This window comes from Sinohyriopsis cumingii, chromosome 5 (genome assembly GCF_028554795.1).
Source record: "Sinohyriopsis cumingii isolate HCF-2022 chromosome 5, ASM2855479v2, whole genome shotgun sequence".
Taxonomy (NCBI): domain Eukaryota; kingdom Metazoa; phylum Mollusca; class Bivalvia; order Unionida; family Unionidae; genus Sinohyriopsis; species Sinohyriopsis cumingii.
Genome location: NC_142965.1, coordinates 117,381,267 through 117,404,343, shown reverse-complemented (window position 1 = coordinate 117,404,343; position 23,077 = coordinate 117,381,267). Strand labels below are relative to the sequence as shown.

General features: G+C 33.5%; 1 protein-coding gene across 12 annotated transcripts in view; it reads left to right on the top strand.

Annotated features, from left to right (window-relative positions):
* The window catches only part of LOC149800051 (uncharacterized), a 121,785-nt gene that overhangs the window by 61,330 nt on the left and 37,378 nt on the right, over positions 1-23,077 (top strand). For 4 of the 12 annotated variants that reach the window (XM_089959597.1, XM_089959607.1, XM_089959603.1 and 1 more), the window contains 4 exons: positions 933-965; positions 4,453-4,587; positions 10,260-10,542; positions 22,681-22,835. In XM_089959597.1, coding sequence (XP_089815723.1) covers positions 933-965; positions 4,453-4,587; positions 10,260-10,542; positions 22,681-22,835 — 606 coding nt within the window. Of the gene's footprint in view, positions 1-932; positions 966-4,452; positions 4,588-7,423; positions 7,460-10,259; positions 10,543-22,680; positions 22,836-23,077 lie in introns of all 12 variants that reach the window. The other 8 variants (XM_089959604.1, XM_089959598.1, XM_089959602.1 and 5 more) reach the window with 8 other exon arrangements.

Here is a 23,077-nt window from a genome sequence, read left to right as displayed (position 1 = left end):
TGATACATCTTCATAAATACTACACTATATTGAAAAAAGAAGTAATTTGAGTTGTATTTTATATTTGAGTGACTTGATTCAAATGTGTTTAAAGTTCATTTACTGTGTACTGTATTTGTTCCAATCATGAAGCATGATAATTGGATGCAACTAGAGAAGTTTCCTGCAACATGTATTTTAGGCTTTGCTTACATAGGTTATGTATTTGTCTTTGGATCACAGATTCTTGATCCTGTATTCATCCCAACCTACTCAAAAATCTGTTTCTTACCAGTACATTTGGAATTGGGAAGAAATATGTTAATTCAGTGGTCAACTTTCCGTATTAATGACTACACATTGTATATTGTGATAGGTATTCTCATCGTTAGCCATGTATTTGTACATGTGAATCAGTATAGGAAATTGATAATTAGACTTCATGCTGCATGTTTTAACGTGAGGCCTTGGCTATAGTGTCTTATCAGGGTTATTGCTGATGCATGGTTGCCCAACATTGCTTTCTATTGGGAATATTAGTTGATCATCATTAACTTCTAATTATCATGAGCTATCAGGCAATGGATTTGTTATGCCTTAATTACTGGCTGTCACTAAATGGTTTCTCAAAGCCTGTTGCTTTCAACCAGTTAAATTTGGCTTCTAGAATTGTAAATCTTTGCAGATTTTAAGAATAATGATTTGAAAAAAAGGGACAAACAGAATTAATCTTTCTGGTTTTTTATTTTTGTCAGCTTGTATTATCTCTCCCTTGATATGGAAAAGAATGTTTTAAAAATTGTTTTTGTCTTTTATTCCCTGTCACAATATGTCCATCCATTAATGGCATGTCAGCAGAATAATGTGTATATAGTACTCATTAAAAGTTATGTTCTAAAAATGTAAAGATAACATTTAATATGAAATTTCTGCATGATTTTTAATGTTTACAGCGGTTACTGCAGATGACTAAAAGCTTCACAGAGGTGAGCTATGTAATCATTGATTACACTGGTTAACAAAATTTATGTACAGTTCAAACATTTTTCTTCACATATGGTTGATGTAATACCTTTTTTCACATATAGTTGATGAAACTTGCACAACTTTTGCATCACACTTATTATAATGTTCATATAACATGCATTTCTTCTTTTGATACTTTCATTCACACTGTACACTAAAAAAATTTATTCACTTTATACTATACTTAAATTTAGTAATATAAATTCATTTTGCACTAATTTTGACCTGTATATCAGATCTTGCATGTAGGTATTTTTTCATATCAATTATGCATTCATTTCTAATTGTCAGATGACTAAATCTTCCCACATGCTCATTTGCATGATGTTCTTTCTTGACTTGAATGTTCCTTTGTTTTCCTAACAATAGCTATTTTGGCTTTGGGAAAAGGGGGTGGGGTTCTGGTTTTCCATACTTATAGCATATTGCCCAAATTCTTTACCAGGTATAACAAACTTTATGTTCTTATTAAAATTATTAAAAGTTTAGTTCCATTGGCCTTTCATGGCAATTTATAAGTTAAGGGAGGCAAATCAAATGTAGGCAATTGATCATTTGTGATAGTAATTTCTACTGGAAGTTCCACTTTTGGTCATAGTTGAAACTTGAATAGGAATTGGGTTCACAAGGAAATAAAAAATAATTTCTCAAATGTTTCAGATGTTTTTATAAATTTTCTACTCACATATTTAAAATTTTAAAAAAAATATTAGAAAAATATTATAAAGATTATTTATAGCAGCATGTTTTCCACAATGAGTAGTGATATTTGTTTAGTTCTTCTGTGTATTTCTACTATTCAGGTCAGCAGTACTCTCAATACTTTGATTAAAATCTATGACAGGTACTTGTAGTCACTTTGAATTTTTTGTGATTTCAGGTGTACTCATTAACATTTCGTTCACTGTTTGAATTGTAATCTGTTTCCATGGCTTTATAGTGTTTGTGAAAGACAGAAAAATGTTTACTTCTAGCATACTTGATGATAAGTTGTTTCAGAGCTCTCAGATCAGAGGTTTGAAGAGCCCCTTGATTAATAAGCTTTAATGAAAGTTTATTCAGGTAGAATTAAAACTTTGGTACATAAATATTTCTCAGAACATAGTAATGAGCATTAAATGACTATTTTAATACAAAAATGTATTAGTTATTAATCATTTTAAATAATATTCATTATGGTAGGAATCTACCCTAATTATTTACAGCCATAAATTGTTAATGTTGAAATAAAATGAATATTGGATCATCATAAAAAAGTGGGGTCTCCAAATGCAACTGGTTAATTGCATCCAAAATGCACATTGATTAGTATGAGTTCTAACAATAAATAGTTGAGTTTTAATTGTTGCAAGGCAAGTACAATAATTGACATTTGTGTGTGTAATTTACATTTATCTGGTATCACAAAGAGCACCTACATTGACCATCATGATCCTTTTAAACGAAACAACATGAGCATGGCTTCAAATAATCTTAACATTAAATTTTTGAATGTTTTTTTCTTCTTATGATGTATATTATGAAAACGTATTAGAATGACAAAGACAGTTTCCATTTTCGCTTATAAATGAAAATAGTCCCTATTTGATCTCCAATATGGCTTCCACAGTGACCATCTGGAAGTTTTATTATTGTTACTTCTTCAAGATGACTGGTTATTTCAACAGTGTTTTCACAAGAATACATTTTATGATGTAAATGATGCACATTTGATAACTAATAGAGACATTAGGATAGCCTTCTAAAAAAATCTTTGTTTTATTCTTCTGAAATTGGAATATGTATCAGCAAAGGGTTTTCACAAAAATATTTCTTTTTTTGTCTTGTTGGTCCTAAATTGAAATGGTACTGATATGACATCCAATATGGGCACATGGTGGCCATCTTGAAAATCTTGTTGTTGCTACTCTTAAACAGAAAGTCATTTTAACATGAGGATTTTATTAGAAGAGTTCTTGCAGTGTCGACATGGTCCTGAATGAAAATGACACAAACTTACTGTCAGTAGCAGTGGTACCCTCAGTAACAAAATTTCTTTCTTGCCGTATGTAGTTATTCTAGTATTTAAATGATGCCGATATAATTCCCAAAATGACTGTCTTGATTACCATCCCAAAATCTTTGTATGGCTACTTTTGATAGAAATTGTCTCTGATGTGGTTTTTCTGAAAACACTATTTTAGCATAATTTAGCTGCTTCTAAAAGAAAATTGTGCTTGTGTGACCTCTAACATGGTATCCTAGTGACCATGTTGACAATCTTGTTATGGCTACTCTGCATGTATGAGTGATAGTATTCACGTGAAGTTTTCATTGAAATATTGTAACAGTATGCAGCTGCTTCTGAAGAAAAATGGTTCTCATCTAACCTTTCAAAAAGCTAATTATCAATTGCTCATACCTGAATGGTGTCATTGACATGTTTTTTTTCATTAAAAGATCTCTTCCAATATTAAATGGGATCTGAAAAATAAAAATGGTTCTGATCTTATTACAATCTTCACATTTTTGCAAAGGAATTTTGAAAAGCAAACCCAGTTGACCTAAGAGTCAGACAAATGCTTCGTCTTGGACTTTTGTACTTCACCAAGCTCATGGATACAGTGACTTGTAAGATTTATATTTGGTTACAGTTAAGGGGACAAGTTGATAGAATCCTGACACTGATTATAAGGTAATAAGTCTTGACTCCGGCTTTTAGCTGTATTGGCTTTTGAACATGATAACACAAACAAGTATGAATATATTTTATTTTAATCAAATCTAGTGTGTAGATAAATCTGATGACTACCATTTAATTATGGGAAGGGGAAGGTGTTCTCTGCCCCCCCCCCCCTTGTATAAATTTAAACAAACCTAGAACATTTGTTGATCCTGACATTGTCTGAGACAAGTTTAATGATTCTCTGTCCCAACTATCAGCTTGAGGCACTATGACCGTGATGAAGAACATTGCCCTGTGCTTAAGTTATTTTGTGAATGTGTTAATTTGGATGTGTAGGAAAATATTTTCATTATCAGATTTTGTATGTTGGAGTTTCTCAATAATATCAGATGTGTTTTCAGTTCTCAACAGTTTAAAAAAAAAAATTATTCTTGGATTCCTGGAAATCTTTTTCAGCAATTGTAGCCTCTATTCCTTCATGTACTTACTGAACTGCAGTAGCTCATTAGGTAAAGCATTGGACTAGTAATCCAAGGGTTGTGGGTTCAATACCTGACCAGGCCAGCCCAGATGAAACTGCCTTAGTATGGAACTTGGACAAGGCACTTAGCTTCATTTTCTTGGCATGTTATAGCCAATTATGTTTTTAAAAGTGACCTTAAAGCCAACAAAGTAAAACCCTTCATTTAGTTATGCCTTGGTAGAGTAGGTGAGAAATCTTATGCTGATAAATGAATGTACTCAATGACATCTGTTCTCTTAGATGTTCTGTTTTTCTGTAGGAAGAGGAGTTTCAGTATCAGCATCAAAATATCAAAAATCTACAGCAGACAGAGGCTCAGCGATTTAGGAGTCGTCTTGAGGAACAGAGACTCAAACAATTACAAAGAGATGCTGTTAATAGCTTTGTAGCTAGTGTAAGTTTTCAAGGGTAGTACTGTATATACTCATGAGTCTGCTCCAACTTCTGATAACATAGACCCTGATCTGTCATCACATTTTGGTCTGGCAGATCATACTCTGTGTTGTTATAATGATTACTCCTAACAAAATGCATAGACCTAGATCTGCTGTTGCATTATGTGATGGCAGATCTGGGTGTGTGCAGTTTGCAGTTGGACTTGTAAGTGGGTATATATGGTACTTATGATATAACAAGCTAGTTATGCTGTATATATCTATAAATATACCAGTTGCTTAAAAGTGGCCTTTTGTTTATATATATATATATATATGTTGGTATTGGTATTAGGAGAGTTTATTTGAGGTCTTTCGTACAAGTACAGTGGTTTGTAAAATTCTTACATTTACCAATTTACATGGCAGCTTATATACTGTTTGATTCCTATTGTAACTCTGTTTTTCCAAATGTTTCGAAATTCACTAAGTGCAGCAGTGTTTTCATACCACATTTTTGGGTCTTATTGGTGTATGTATAATTATTCAACATTAAAAAAAATTATACATCACCTGTTTTCAAATCTTATCACCCATAAATAACTTGTCAAAAAGCTTTCTCTGTAAAGGTAGAGAGCCATGGTGGCACATTTGGTTGATCATTGGATTTGTAATCCAATAGTTGTGGGTTTGATACCTACCCAGGACATCCAGGAATTTAGCTTCCATTAAGCTTCCATCTCCTCATCATACTGTATGATATTAATAGACAGTAATTTGTTAAAAGTGCATTTAAATAAAAAAGCAGAAAAAACCTATGAAGGTTGTGGAAGCCTTTTTCTTGAAACTATGCACACAGCATTGTTTACTGTTGTGCACCAGAGACCATATTACTTTAGGTATATGCCATTCCACACATGAATTGGTTATGCAGTACATGGGTTGTGCCAAAAGACAGAGGACTCGTGTTAACAGATTTTAATTTGGAAAGTATGTTTTCCTCCCCAGCATAATCAGTTATCATTGCATTCCCATACATTTTCTGTTTACACATATATAAAAAATCATTTTGACTACCTGTGTGAAGTTATTTTTATAGTTGTAAATTTTGACTATACCATCAACATTTGATATGGTTCCTTCTATAAATCCAGCAATGCACTTAAAGCATATACTGGTGTACCCTATTGACCATGGTACAAGGCAGTGGGGCTTGATGCAAGCATAAAATTGACAATTCAGGTAAGTGGTCTTAACCTACTTGGACAGCGCATAGAATTTGCTAACAAATATTGATCACAACAAAAAAAATATTTTAAAAATATTGGATTTGATCAAACTTTAAAAAAAACAAAAAAAAAACAACAGGGTTTTCATAGAAATCAAATGGATTCTATATCCAGCTCATTTTGATGCTCCAGTGCTTCCCACTATGCATGAATTGTGTGCTTCTGTTGTTATCATGTATGCTGCTTGACAGATTATTTAGCTTCCAGAAATGATATGCACTGTGCTAACACATGCTTCAGCCATTGCTTGCAATCTCATTTGCCTGCACAATTTCCATATTTCACAAATCATCTTTGAACTGAAAAGGGTGTAAAAACACCATTTAGAAACTACATTGTGAGTGTGATAAATTAGGACTTGTATGCCTAGTCATTTGTTTTTATAATATAAAGAAACATTCTTATACAATGGACGTAGAATTTTTGGACATGCTAATGAATTGAACAGCACATTTTATGCACATATTTTTCATTATATTTCAACTACCATATGTACTCACTTATGAGTCCAACTGCAAACTGCATAGAACCAGATCTGCCAGTGCATTATGCACCAGCAAATCTTGGTCTGTGCAGTTTGTAAGGAGAAAAACATGATTATGATCTGCAGGTGCATTATGCTACAGCAGATCAGGATCTTTGTTGTTTGTAGTTTGACTCGACTTATAAGCAAGTATGTATGGTATATGAACTTAACATTTTGAGGAATAGAATTAAATACAGCTGCAGACCAATTTCGAATATGTAGCAAAATACGGAACTGCTGTTTGATAGCGATTAAACCGGTCTGTTCTGTATTTGATAGTCATTAAACGATTCTGTACAATTTTTACTTGTGTATAATACATATCATACTGAAAACAGCTTTGATCCAGGTCCTGTATACTCAAAACTTTACCTAACAACTCATGCTCCGTTAAGATTTGGTAATTTTAGCTCATAAACTTCATTTAAATAGACATGTCAAGGAGAAATACCCAAGTTAAGAAAAGCCTGCAAGTGCTTCGATTCTAACATTATTTTAATTAAGTCATTGGTTTGCATCTTTGAGTTTTGCGCTTTAAGTTTCAAGAATACAAGACCATGATCTGGAAATCATCAAAACTTCTGAGCTTGAATGCATATCAAAATTCAAGTATAGTTTTGTTGTATTTCATTACATTATGTTAGATTTTCATAAAATAATGGACTATATTATTGAGCAACGTTGATCAAGATATCTTTTTACTTTCAGATGTATAGTATGGTTGTTTGTTTTATTTCAATATAAAAGAATTGAGCGTTCACACAACTTGAGGGGTTTGGTAAATATTAGGCCATATTTGCAGTCACATTTAGGTGCGGGCATATTATGGTCAAACTTTTCACTAAAAATTAACAAATGAGACTTGACACTGATCTGTAGGTACATAATGTGACGGCAGGATTTGACTGGCACTGACAGCAGTTGGATACATTCTATACATATGTTTTAATAAGAATATTTTTATATTCTTTTTCAACATGCTACTTTTCTGATTTATTCAACATTTAAGTTCTTAGCATATGTGAAAAACGATTCTTCCAGAGTATAAGCAAACATGTTCAAGAGGGAAAATTTACAGTGAGTTTTGCATGGAGTCATTTGAGCAAATAGTCATGTAGAATGAGAAATTTCATCATAAACTGTTGCATGGCTTCACACTTACTGTATATTTGTGTACAAGTCCTGTCCAAGTACAGACTCTATAGACCAAGATCTGTGATTGCATAATGTACTGATAAATTTGTATATCTGCAGTTTGTTTGGAGTGATCAATAGAATGAAGAACACAAACCTTGATCTGCAAGCACATTTTGCACTGGCAGTTCAGGTTCTGTGTTGTTTCTAAGACTTCCCAAGTGTTGCAGAATAATTGTAATATTTTATTTTGTCTACAAAGGAAATACTGTATTATATATACTCCCTGTATACAAATTTAGTTTTTGTTGAAACTATTATTCCTTCACTCATTTTGAGAGAATTTTCCTTGTTTTGATATAGTCCAGTGGCAGCAGGGTGGAGTGGGGGAATGGTGGGGTGAAACTTTATTCCCCAAAATAGTTATTTTTTCCCATAATCAGCATCAGTTTCTTTCCTCCCAAAAGTATTGCATCATGAAGCAAAAAAGTACTGTGAAGGTGATTCTTCATTGAATTGTGTGATTATGGTGAAAGTTCCTCAGTATATTCCTAATTTTTAGCTGTGAGGTAGTCACAAGGCCTACAGTTCATTAATCTAACATGCACATACATCTTTTGTGAGGGGAGAATTAAGACACATTTATGTTAATTGACACAGATTATGACTGCAGTCAAAACAAAACTGTTGACATTCTGGATGTGCATTTATACTAACTGGTGCACGTAACAACCAAGTTAACGTGTGGTCCAGTCCACTACATGTCATCATCATACTCATGGAAGCATAGGAGTGTCAGCTCCAAGCATGTTGGATAGTGTCTGCATGGTCCTTAATAAATAAGGATGTTGTCTTCTTATGTTCACTATCCTTAAAAGCCCCATGGAGACCACACAGAAAAGGAGTACCAGGAGTGAAGTTTGACAAAGGTGAACAAAATTTCTGTAATATAAATAATAAGGTGCAAGTTCCCTAATGTGAATTTGTAGCTCACCTAATTAGCCTTAAAGCCAAATGAATTGATGGTAGTGATCTTTCATTGGTCCAGTGCATCATGTGACACCCATTAACATTGACTATTTTCAACTTCTAATTAAAAAAATAACAATTTCAACTAGATTTTGCAGAGATCATTATGGGATGATAGATTTTCAGGTTTGCACGATGTTGCTGGTCTAGTGTCCAATATGGCTATGAATAAAGACCATTGTAAAACCTGTAAACAACATCTCAGAAGAAAGCATCCTGGTTGCAGGACACTTAATATGTTAGCAAAAGTTGAGTTGATTGCTTTTAGTTAATTTCCTTTTTTTTACAATTGTGGTTATCTCCTACAGCTTATGGACCCTGCATAGGTTTTTGTATTGTCTGCTAATGGAAAGACACGGGAATATCTTTTTGATATTCATCTACTGTCAGCTGCCATATTCAGGTAGAACTTGAGGAAAATATTTGTCAAAAAATTAATTTAGATAAGCAAGGCATTCTCGTTGCACATGAGCATAAATCTATCATAAATATTGTATTATGTGTCTGTACTTGCAAACTCATCCTCTCTTTGTATCTTCACACATTTTTTGTGTGAGTGTATTTAAAAATAGACTCTCTTTTGACATATACACTTGTGTTTGTTTGTATTACCAGTCTGTATGCAAAAGCAATCTCTTTTTTGATAAACACACTTGAATTTGTATTATGAGTCTGCATGTCTCAACATAAATTTGTATTATAATCTATAATCCAAGCAAAGTCGTCCTCTCTTTCCATCTACACACATATCCATATTATAATCTATATACCAAAGCAAACTCATTCTCTCTTTCCATCCACACACATATCCATATTATGACTCTGCATGCAAAAGCAAACTGTCTCAACATCAATTTGTATTATAATCTATATACCAAAGCAAACTCATCCTCTCTTTCCATCCACACAAATATCCATATTGTGATCTATATACCAAAGCAAACTCATAATCTTTCCATCTTCACACATATCCATATTATGAGTCTGTATGCAAAAGCAAACTCTGTCTCAACATAAATTTGTATTATGATCTATATACCAAAGCAAACTCATCCTCTCTTTCTATGCACACACATATCCATAGTATGCATCTGTATGCAAAAGCAAACTCTTTCCAAAAATACACATTGACACACATTTGTATTACGAGTCTGTATTTGTATACAAAAGCAAATTCTTCACAAACAGACACACACACACACTGACAAACAGACACACACTTGTATAAGTTTGTGCATGGACACACACACACTTTAGTGACACGTGCATTCATTTGATAAATGTACACTGTGACAGAGGTGCACATATATATATTTTATAAGAAATTCAAACAAAAAAAAAAGAAAGACTTTCTTATAATTATGATCTGAAATACAAGTTTGAAGTTCCAAAAGTTTAAATAGATTGCTTATTCAAGAAACCTGAGATTCATGAAAGGTTCAAGTGCTGCTATGGGGAAGGACCTTGAGACATGCATTTTGCAGTTTGTGCCAAACATCTGTAGGCTGCACATTTTAAAACAGTTATTTAGATTGAAGTAATAATTTTCAGGTAATATGTTAATCTTGAGCAAGACGTTTTGGTTTTTATTTTGATTAGTGTTGAAAACAAATTTCTAATAGTGGAAATAACAGTAAAGGCAAAAGACTTGGCTAGTGACATGACATATTTACAGTACTTGTAATCAGATTCATGGCTTGTTATGTTGTTACAGAGATCTGGAAGCACAAGTAGTGAGGACGACAAAAAGCATCCATCATCTGCAAGGTCTTCAATTTCGCCAGCTTCATCAACTTCATCTTTACAAAAATCCAGGACAGGTATGTCCAAAACCTCAACCAGCACATCAAAACCCACATCAAAAGTGTCAAAAACGGCAGTGGCAAGTACTACATCAAAATCTGCAGGCTTGTCCAAACCTGCTGCACCCTCTGGTCAGTCCAAATTGCAGCCAAATCCCAGTATTGCCCGTGGCAGAAGGCCATCAGCAGGAACAGGTAGGGTGTTTTTGTTTTGTTATTATTTCCTGCCGAGTCTCCGCTTGCTTCTGCTTCTGATGTTCCCTCTACCTTGCTGCATGGCCTGAGATGGGTAAGCTTTCCTTTGTCAGCCGTTTCGGAGCTTTTGAAATGGATTGTTTTGATTTTTTTCCTTGGATGAACACTTCGCCACAGCAGTTGGTATATACAAGAAAACTTGTATATATCAGGCTTCAAACATTCAGATAGTTGGCATCACTTGAAGATTTTGATCAGTCCAAATAGGAAGATTTTTAAAAAATTCCATGTTTTTAAAATTAGAATAATCAAAAAATCAAAATGAAAATAAATAAATGAGGTGAAGTCCATAGTACCCTTAAAGTTTTAAGTTATACTTTATTTAACATTAAAGGGAAGGTTTGAAATATTGTGGAGATTTCAAATCTTGGTAAATATTCTTCATTAGGGCTTGAAAATTATTTTTTATGACAAGCCAAAACAGCCAGGAAATTTTGTCAGATGGAATATTGTTTCACATGCCTAATATCGGTAAAAGACTTTGCCACAAAAAAAAAGATTTTTGCCTAATTGCTTAAAAATCTACATATCTGACAAGTAAAAAGTTTGTTTTTCGAACCCAGCAGATGTGGTTTTGATTATTTTTAAAACATTCCCTTTCAGTAATCTTGTTAAAACAGAAGACGTCATTATTACAGATATTACAATTTAAAATGCTACTTTTCACTTGCAGATGAACAAAACTATTGTTTTAAATTAACTGTCAGACTTATTTAAATGAAGGACAGACTTTGATGTACAATCACATGTCATTAAACACGTGCATGGGAACGTGCATATACTATACCATAGAAAAAATTGTTTTCTTATATTTTATATTATATATATTTATTATCACTTAAAATATTTTTGGATAGTTTTATTTTTTAATGGTGTACACAGAATTTGAAGATATGCTGTAATAAAACGTTCCTTGATAATCAGCATTTTACTTTTGTTTTAAAAAATCTTTTTGTTTGTTGGTAAAAAAAATTCACTAGCTTTGGTTTATTTAATGAGGAACTAAGTTTGGTCTTAACCTGTTGAAGGCAGATTTCACTATTCTGATAGCTTCAAAGACATTCATTCAATTGTCCATTTTGTATATCTTCCTATTTTGCCTTTCATCAAGGGAGATAACAAGTTTTTATTATTTACTTCTTAGGACCAAACTTGTAGGGAGGGTTCAGTTTTGGTTCTGATAAATGATCTGCTTTACAGACATTGTGATTGTTGTTTCCTTATTTATCTGTTGAATATTTCAGATGTTTGGATCAGTTAATATAGTAAATTGGGTAATTTTATTAGATATTTGCTGATACTGAACAAAGGCTTTATATCTACAGTGTATTCAGAACCATTGAAAGCTTTGAAATCGATGCATGACATGACCACATTTTTGGTGAAGGGTTTGTGGTTCAAAATTTTTATAATCCTTTCCAAACTTTTCACAGTCCCATGTAACACTTTGTTCAGAATCATTATTCATACTTGACAAATTTCTTTTTTTAACCAGTTTACTTTTATTTGAATGACACACATATTCAAGTGCATGTTTTAGAACTAATTTGTTTGAACTATGACATTATGCTATCAGCAGGTCAACCATCTTGTAAACTAGCCAAGTTCTTTTCTTAATCCCTAAACCAAATCCATTAGTGGTATAATCCATCCTTGGATCTTTTTGGTTATAGATTAGTTTTATTATAATGTGCATCTTTTATATTGTGCATTGATTTTCTTTTGCACTGAACATATCTGAAAGTTTAATTCACTGATCAAATCAGTGATGCTGATGTGGTTTGATCAATGGAGCAGATTGTCAGGGAGCATTACCATCTTTGCTCTACTCTTTTGGACATCCCTTAAATCAGGCATGTGCAGCATCCTTCAGGGTGAGGGCTTCTTTCTAATTTTTAAATGTATCAGTAGAATGTAAATGTAACCATATAACACCCAAGTTGTAGGTTGGATGCTGCTCATAGGCCATAGGCTGCACATGCCTGCCTGATGTGCATCCCAAGTTTTTTGGACAGGTGTGGCCGGTAATTTAGTTTTTTGGCCCTAATCTTTGATAAATTAAAATCAGTGACCAATTTCAGTAAGAAACAGAAAGGTAATTTAAAATAGCACCCAGTATTTAATAAAAATGAGAACAAATGATGATGCATGCTATTTATAAAAGATTATCAATTGTTGCCATTTTAAGATTCTCGGCCTTTGTTTTACATGAATATTTTGTAGAAAAATATCCGAAAATTGGATTATATTTCACCATGCTGAATACTGACATACCCAATTAGATAATCAGCATGAAGTTTAAATTCTAATAATAAGACACAACAATAATAGTTGCATCTCAATTTGACGACATATGCCACATCATCATTGGACCTAAACGTTCTAGCACCGATTGGTTAGTAATTGTTCAGTGGATATGAAAATGGCACCACACAACATAGAGGGTCATATTTGGGGTGATAACTGGGAAATATGAATAAAGTAAGAAATATTTCTCTGATGTTTTTTAATGTAAGCTTCAGTAGTCCTTGACAATCTCAGTTCCACCTGCCAATTATTCTGAAACAGCCTAATCTGGTACACAGTGAAATGGTAAAGTAATGCAGATCTGACAGTTTGAACTTCGACATCTTTTTGGATGTGATTATTTTTGGATTTGTATAAACAGCAGTATTTAGGTATAATGTGTTAAAAGAATTTATATGTCAGCTGCAAAGATTGTGATTTCATTGTATCACATTGTAGACATAATCGCTAATTAGCCAATTCCAGAAACAAAGGTAGCAGTCAGTTGTCCCCATCCCCAAAACCCAACCTAAATATTTTGGTCAGTTTTGTTGTCGTTTGTCCTAAGTTTTAAAGACCATACAAGAATATTAATTTTGAGTGTCCTAAAATGCAGGGTGAAGATGGTTCACAGTAACATGATAACCTTAAAAATAAGCATCAAGTTGACCCTTATTTCTTAAACTTGCTTCCTCATTTGTAATATATATTTTATACTTAGAACTTCTTGTAGACAGACATTATTAAGTTTGGAATATGGAAAATTACATCCTGAATATAAACAACAAAAATGTTACATGTCTTTGATCTTTATGGTCATCTGTGTATAGTGTGCAGCTTTACTAGCAGTTATATGCCTTTGGCCTCTTTAGGTCTTTACATGCTTGCTTATCTGTTGAGTCTAACTGCAGACAACTGCATAATGTACCAACAGATCAGGGTCTGTGTTGTTTGTTCTACTGATGATTTCAAACAAGCTGAGTAGACCCAATTTTGCCAGTGGCTTATGCTATGATACATTTGGGTCTGTGCTGTTTGCAGTTGGACTTGACTTAGAAGAAAGTACATATAGTATTTATTTCATTAATCAGAAAGCAAGATCTCAGAGTATTTCATTTAACCTGTATTTTATCTTGTATGAAGATAAGAGGGGTGAATTTTCAGAAACTACCAACAAGCCAACAGAATCATTAGTTATCTCTCTTATGATCCAGCTACCAACAGTAAAATTGTTCAAACAAGAATCAGCAGATCCTCTTGAATCCAGAACAGCTAAATTGTTAATTTGCTTATGTGCAATATGCCTCCTTGCATTTACATTAAAACGTTTATTCCAGACTTCAGTGCACACCCACCCAAGCCACCCAGTTACTGTTTATACATTGTAATGTGCAGACACATACACACACACATGTGTGTGTGTGTATGTGTTTGTGTGTGTGTGTGTATATATATATATATATATATATATATATATATATTATAGCATTCATGAGGTTTATGTTTATGCATATATACTTTGTATTAACTGGTAAATGACCATCAGTTTTAAAATATTTATTCATCCTCAATTGTGACATTCAAAAATCATGCTGAAAACAACTTGGTACTGCAAGATCTGAAGGTCAGGGGGATTAATGGCAGTGACAAGGGGAAATAAATATTAGGTTTGGACTATTTTCAACTTTTAACTTTTGTCATTTAGTACTTCATGTTTATATGTTTTTTTTTTTTCAAGGTTTATCATGTTGCAGGTTTTGCAGTTTTTTATTTTTACAATTTTAGAATTTTATGTTTAATCAGCACAATATTGCCAGCATTGTGCTGACATGCCATTAAACTCCAAATTATCACTACTACTACTGCTACTACTACTACTACTACTACATGTACTAGAGGGCAGTAATTGGTTGTTTCAGTTTCATATGTAACAAGTTTTATGCATTCTAATTGTTTTTACTTAAAACTGAAACAGATTCAGTCAGCCAGAGCTACAATGAAAAAATGAGAATTCAAACTCTAAAATGCACCTTACTTCATATTCGGTACATGTTGGTTTCCTGAGATTGTCTTCTTGTGTTTTCTTTAATAAATATTCTGCTATACCCTTCATTATATTTCAGCTTTTCAGTTTAGAGTGGACTTTGAAATTTCATCTTTGTTTCTTAACATTAGAATATTTCTGATGTTTTTAAATTAATATAAACTTCATGAAAAAAATTGGGACTAGAAATCAGTCATCTTTTCTTTTTAATTATCTTTGTAAACATAGATAAATAGTAATGTCTTGCATACTAGATTTTGTTAAACGTATCTTTATGCCCATTCTTTCTTTTAGCACTGTTGGTCATAGACTAAAAGAGCTTACAGGATGGCTTGTTGTCTGGTCCATCTGTCATTTGGCATAAGTTTGTTACTGCTACTCCTCCTAATCTACTTGGAGCATTGTCATGAAACCTTACATCCACACATACATGCCCTAGTCCTGTTGGTCCTACATGAAAATGCTGCACGGACATCAAGTAGGGCTGCCATACTGACCATCTTGAATACTTTATCCCCCCATTTGTCCTAAATGGATCATCAAATCAGCATGGTGTTTTCTCCCAAAAAACTTCTTGTGGAGTCTAGTTTATTGGTGTTTATCTGATGGCCAATATAAATGGCCACTTAAATCAGTCATCAGTGAAAATCTTGTTATTGCTTCTCCTTCTGATTGAGTGTTCATGTCGACATTTTATTTCACTGAAATACTTCTTATGTCTGATTGGTCCTAAATGAAAATGGGTCACTCTAATGTCCAGTATGGACACCACAGTGACCATCTTGAAAATCTTTTTACTACTACTTCTCCAGATATAGTATTACTTTGATGTTTTGACCAGAATTTTAATGTTTAGTTTGTCCTAAATGAAATTGGTGCCAATCTGATTGGTGATATGGCTGTCACAGTGGCCATCTTGAAAATATTATCTCTAATCCTTTTGAATGAAAAATAATATTGCCATGGGGTTTTCACCAAAAGTCTTCAAATGATGTATAGTTGGTTCAGAATGTTGGTTACATGTCCAATATGGCCATAACAGAGGCCATCTTGAAAATAGTGTTATCACTGCATCTGAACAACTTAATGATATCTAATTGGTCCTATTGATGTATTTCAGACATTCAGTATGCCTGCCATGGTAGCTGTCTTGAAAATCTTGTGAACTCTGTTTCTCCAGAATGAATGGTCATATTAGCATAGGGTTTTCAATTAAAGATATCCTATGATGTCTGGTATGTTATAAATGCAAATAGTGCTGATCCAACTTCTAATATGAGTGTCACACTGGCCATCTTGAAAAATTTGTTATCACTACTTCTTGGTCCTATTGATCTTGTGCTTTGAACGAAATACTTGATGGTCTGATGGTAAATGAAAAGAGTGCCATGTTGATATCCAGTATTTCCACCACAGCAGCTAATTTGAAGATCTTTTTATCACTGAAGAATTTCAAAGATGGTTTCAAGACTCAGCAGTTAAAAGAAAACAATTGTCTTTTGAAAATCCTTTTTAGTCTCTGTAGTATCAGTCCCTTTGAGAGATGCTTCTTTTTAAACCTACGTGAATCATGTCTTCCATTACTAAAAGATTTTATTATTTTTTATAAAATAATATGCTAGAATCATGTCTGCCATTGCCAAAAATATAATGTAAGGCCAGTGCACACCCAACATCCCACCTTTTCAAACTATATGTAAGCAAGGGAACCACAAAAAGGGAAAAAAAACTTATACAAATGAAAACAATGGAAAAGTTATCTTTTCAGTAGAAAGATAGAGTTTTTCATGGCTGTTGACATTCACTGAAAACAGTGGATTAAAGTTGGCAAAACAATACACTGCAATTTAGGAAGTATAGCCATCACCAGCTGACCAACAAAGTCTTGTTAACTTTGTTCCAGAGAGCATACTTTTGTAATGTCAGGATTGTCAGTAAAGACTTCACAATGAGATCGTTGTTTGTAATTATTACATTCATATATGCCATTGTCTTTCATCGGAAATGAAGAAGTGTATGTCTTTTTTTTGTACCTATGAAATGTTCCAAGCATATTTTCGCATTCAAAAACACAATTATGCTGTGCAATCTCTGCATAAACCCAGTGCATGGCACCAGCTGGCATTCAAGCTAAGGGAGATAATTTTCATAACAGCATTTTTTTGTCACTGAGATGTACATTACTTTAAAATTTCTCAATATATTTCCTCAAATTGAGATTTGCATTATTTATCTTATTGTCCTTCTGGACTGCTCTGGTGGCCTAGTGGTTAGGTCGTGGGTTTGACCCTTGGCAGGGTCATACCAAAGACTTCTAAAAATGGTACTGACAGCTGCCTCGCTTGGCATTCAGCATTAAGAGGTTAGTGTTAGGACTGGTCAGCCTTGTATCAGGATAATGTGACTGGGAGTAACATCATGCCCAAGTGCTAGACATCACTATAAATTGTCACACTGCAGGCATCATAGTGATATGACTGAAAAATTGTTAAAGCTACTTTACAAAATCCAAATCACGCATCACACTGGATTTCTGACAGCACCTTTTCATATGAGGTACATGTAAAAATATGAAAAATAATGATGCAGGTTATTGTAATAGTATTCTAAACCTGGATGTATATTCAGTAAACAAATTCCTCATTCTTGCAACAACAAAAAAAAATAAATCTCATTTTTGAATGAGTAAAATTCAGATGTTAAATGATAGACATAATTTGAAGTATAGTACATATTTAATGGAAGTTCCAAAAATGATTTTAGTTGCAACATGTTCTCGAGTCTTGCCCAATATCTGATTTTATGTGCAAATGCTGGTAGCTAGATTGAAATCGGATGATTTCGTGATGCGTAGTTTGCTTATTTGCATTTGTGTCTTTTTGTACAGATTACCCTAGAGTAGCTTACTCCATCAAGGAAATAACTGTCCTCATCGCTGACTTGCATTATTTGCAGTGTTTAAGTGACTTGCCATTGACTGATATATATATGTATATTTGCATACTTAAAATATTGTTTTATTTTCTCATTTAATGCATTCATTTGTAGTATATAATCCATTGTCTTACATTTCTTAAAGTCAGTGTGTGTGTGTGTGTGTATGCATGTGCATCCATGCACATTGTGTACATGTGTTTGCATGTGTGCATGTGTGTGTATGTGTGTGTGTGTGTGTGTGCCCATATGACATTTAGACTATAATTTTATTTGTGGAAGTTCAGGCCACATTAATGAAGCTTGGCTACAAGATGCATCTCCATGACCACAGCCCCATTCTCTCTAAGTAGATCACTGTGATCTGTTTATATGAAGTTCATTCTAAAGTGGCTTTCATCAGATTTTTTTCTGATTGCTCATATCAGACTTGTACGTGAGTATTTGCATCCTTAAGACACATTTCCAGTTTGGCCAGTGCAGCCATATGTACATTGCATTGATAGCTGAATGTCTTAAGCAGAAATACTTGGTCAAAAAAGAGTGTTTCGATTTAATCAGAATCCTGACATGTTATTTGCTACTGGTAGTCTTTTAATGGTTGGTACAGCCAGAATTTCTCAACACTAATAGCTAATTAGAAGGAAGATAATAATTCACAGTTTTACAGTGTTGAGGAAGATTGCTCTCACAGAGCAATATAAAGAAGTACAATGCATATAGTGTCTTCATTTTATCATAATAGATTAACAATTTAGATATAGTGGTCTCCCCCTCTTATGTGGTCACCCGTTATGCAGCAAGAAAGTGGCCTTATAAGAGGGGAGGCCTTTCTAGAGGGTGATCACACAGATGTGCATAATAACTACATATAAGTATGAAAAGAAAATTATTTTTAATATTCAACATTTTCCTTTACAAATTACAAGAATGTTGTAAACTTGCGGTAACACTTGTATGAACTGTTGTTTAAAATTATGAATAATCATTAAATGTCATACTAAACCACCATGTCATTACAATCTGGGCACAAACATCTGGCTGTAACTTTCCATGTCCTTAATTTCCATTTCCCAAGCAGTAGAATGTATATTGACAAAGTTCATGTGAATCTTTCTGACATCAAATTTCACTGTAGTGATCAAGAGACTGCCCCAGGTTTCATTTAATTGAATTGCTTGCACATTTCATTGTAAACTGAGAATGTCTGACAATATTTTATTGTTTGCAACAACTTATTCCATTAATGTCAGTTTGTAGTTATTACAGTGAGATGCAGTGTTTGCAAAGAACTTGAGCTTGTCATGTGATTAGTTTTCTTTTTATTTTTATTTTTGTACTCTGGTACTAATTCAAGTCTGTTTCATAATCTGTCAAAGATAAGCCAAAATGACTAACATTCACTATTTGGTGACTGGATGTAATGCTAATTTGAACTGAACAATACTGTGCTTTGTATCTTGATAATTATCAATAGTAATAATGGCCAATAGTTATGAAAGGGAAAAAAAACCTAAGACCAAAGGAACGCACAGCATTAGGGATAATCTGATAACTGTCCTCTTTGTGTGGATAAAGGTTACTTTATCGGCATGTTGGATCAAATGTCAGTGTGTTGAACCTAACAATCAGCAAATATTAATGAGATTTCTATTTGTAAATAACATCACGTGGCCACTTCGTAGTGGTAAATTTGAATTTTTTGCAATAGTATGCCAGCCGCTGGCCACATTAGTGGAGTTACTATTCATTGGGGTACTTTTGAACACAGACTCGTTGGTTCCATGGAAGTCTGGCAAGATATAGTGATTGGCTACTGGTTGGGTTGGGTCAGGGGTAGCAATAAGAGTGGGACCACTTGGAATGTCATGACTTTGGGTTCTCTCACTCTAGAATAATACATTTTTTAAAAAATGTTAGCCTGATTAAAGAAAAAGAGTGGAATCCAGAAAACCTTCAACAACCATCTTACAGTCAGACAGGAAAGCATAAAGGTGTGAGAAGATTTCTAGTAATTCGGGGAACAGGATTCAGAATACAAGTATATGTATTACATACATTGAGGGATGACACAGCAAATGCAAAGCACATTCTGGTACCATCCCATTGTATCAACATAAGACAATTAGTGCACAACCTAAAACCTATTCTTCTGCAAAAGTATAAGTGATCTAACCAAAAACTGGAACAATTATCTGAAGTTGATGCATGTTTACAGCATGTAGAAAATGTTTTATAATCATAACAGTGTAATCAAGCAACAGTTGATTAGAGAGAACTGGATAGAACAGTTGAATTTTGCTGGTTGGACACTTATTTTAAATAGTAGTGGCTGGCAAAAAATAAGATTATCATTGTGTTAAAAATTAATTTCTAGAGAGAATATAGTTTAAGATGTTGCCCACATCAAGTTGCCATAAACTAGTTTACCAGAAAAGATCCAACAAAAAAATAATAATTTTAGAGTCATAGAGTTGTTTTAATAGAATAATATTTTTTTAATTAATAATTTTGTGCATGCTTCTGTTATGCTAAACCATTAAGTGAGATAGATGTATAGTTTTCTAACTTGAAAAAAGAAAAAAGATTAAAAATGGATGCCAGAGGACGTTCATGACTGTTCAGTTTAGATACCTTGATTATTCATTTACAGAAAGACAAGATTTGACTTTATTATGTGAGTTTCAGCAAAATTTATGTAAAATATGTTGAAGGTAAAATGAGAAGATAAGTAGATCTTTGGCCCATAAAAATCCTATAATTTGCTATTGAAGAGTTTGGCAAACAGTGGTATAGATCTTATTTCAAATTGAGAAACCATCTTTGAATGAGGATAAATAGGACCATCTTTAATGAGTTTATTATCTTCTCTGCTCTGTCATTGTTTAAAATGAAGGGTCCATCATTTTGATGGTGGCATAGAGGGCAATATCAGATAAGGTCCTGGTTAAATTTGTTCTGTATTGTCACAAGTCCATAATTCTTGGAGGGATTTCTTTCATACTTTTAACAACATGACTGATAAGCACTGTATTTTAACTCTACACACAAACAAACACACACACATGCACACGCACAAGTTGAAGGCAGTTAGAAACTCTATAAAGTTCTTTTGTTGAAATTTTTAGGGTCACAAGTCCCAAACCTTTACAGATGTTGATGTCATACTTGGATAGCAGAATTGGTAAACAATCGATTTTCATATCTATGCAACTTACCACCTTTCTCTACCTGAAGCAAGGTCAAGGTCATTAAAAAATCTTGGTAAATGTTTTCTGTATGGTTATAGGTCCAAATCCCTGGAAGGAATAGCTGTTAGACTCTAGAATCAAAATGCTCTGCCTTTTCATAGTCATGGTCCCCAACCCTCAATCCCTTGTAGTACTCAGATGTGTGTGATAAATAACTTTTAATAAGTACTGTTAAAATATACACTTGTTTATTTGCATTTGTAGTAGTGACTTATGTTATGACTGTTATGACAATCCTACACCTGTATATCATGTACATTAGAACTGCATAGGATTGCAGAGACACTACCACAGAATACTGAAAACGGCATGCCCAATATATTACAATTAGTCAAATGCTTTTAATAGTTACACAGTCACTGAAAGCATCTCACTCACCTACAAGTCATTTTGTAAATGCTTGGTCATGATGATGGATTTAGAAGTTGAATATTTAATTGATTGAACATTTTTAACATGAAGGTTACAAGTTTTGTTATACTCAGAGCAGATATGATTTTCAGATACTCATTTTTTGCACTCTTGGTCATAGCTTATGGATGGCATGTTGATCTTCATCTATCTGTTATCACTACTCTCCTAAACTACTTGGATGATTGTCATGAAACTTAATACTTTCATTGCAAGGTCTAATAGGTCCTAAATAAAAACAGTACTGTTCAGACAGCCAATATGACCGTCACAGCAGTCATCTTGAAAATCCATTTGAACAGATGGTCATGCCAAATTGGGGTTTCACTGAAGGACTTCTTATGATGTCTGCTTTGGTCCTAAATGAAAATGGTGCCGATCTGATGTCCAATACTACCATCTTAGCAGCCATGTTGAAAATCTTGTTATAACTACTCCTTCTGAACCAACAGTTACATCAGTGAGGGGTTTTACCGTAAGACTTCTTAAGGTGTTGATCTTAAATAAATATTTTACTAATATATATTAAAAATCTGATCACTACTCCTCCTAATTGAAAAGTCACATCAGCATTGGGTTTTCAACAGAAAACTAGTAATCATATCTAGTTGGTTCTAAATAAAAATGGTGTTGATTTGACGTCCTTTATGGCACTAAATGAAAATGGTGTTGATTTGATGTCCTATATGGCACTAAATGAAAATGGTGTTGATTTGATGTCCTATATGGACAGTGTGGCTGCCATCTTATTGACATTGTGTTTTCACCAGAACACTGATTATAATGTCTGGTGACCCCAAGTACAGCCACAGTGAACAGATAATCTTGTCACTGAATGGTTGGTCATATCAACAGGTCTGAATCACAGAACAAACTATTTTCTACTTTTCTACTCCCATGTCCCTCCATGATGTCCCTCCATGAATGTTGTGTGTGTCTATATATATATATATATATATATATAGAGTATGTCTGTTCTTCTACCCAGTTTTCTGTTTAGGCATCTTAAGGGTCATTTGTGTTCAAAGAAAAAACACTCGTTCTTTGTAGCATATGCAGGTAAATTGATCACATATTGCTCAGTTGGAACATTTCTTAATGTAACCTTGAAAATTGGACAATATATATAAATCTGTGTCTTAACTATTCCAGGTGCATCTGATTCCAACATGAAAATAGAAGACTTTAAAAATCATAATCCTAGCTTACCAGTGCAGAGACAACAGGGACATCAGAGGCAACAGGAGCATCCGAGGCAACAGGAGCATCAGAAAGATGAAATGGAACATATAGAAATGCTTAGAAAAGTAAGATTCAGGAAGATATGAAACTAGTCCTGTAATATCCATATCATTAAGGCAAATCCAGACCACACATCATTTTATGTATATTTTGTCCCGGCTCTTTAGTAGAGCTATAGAATTATGAACAATTGACTTAAGTCTTAGTAAAATGCAAATCTGTTGAGTTTAAAAGTTTAAAAACCCTTTTGAACAATGATCCTTCTGAAATGATGAAACCCATTCATCAGTCCACAAATGTAATTATT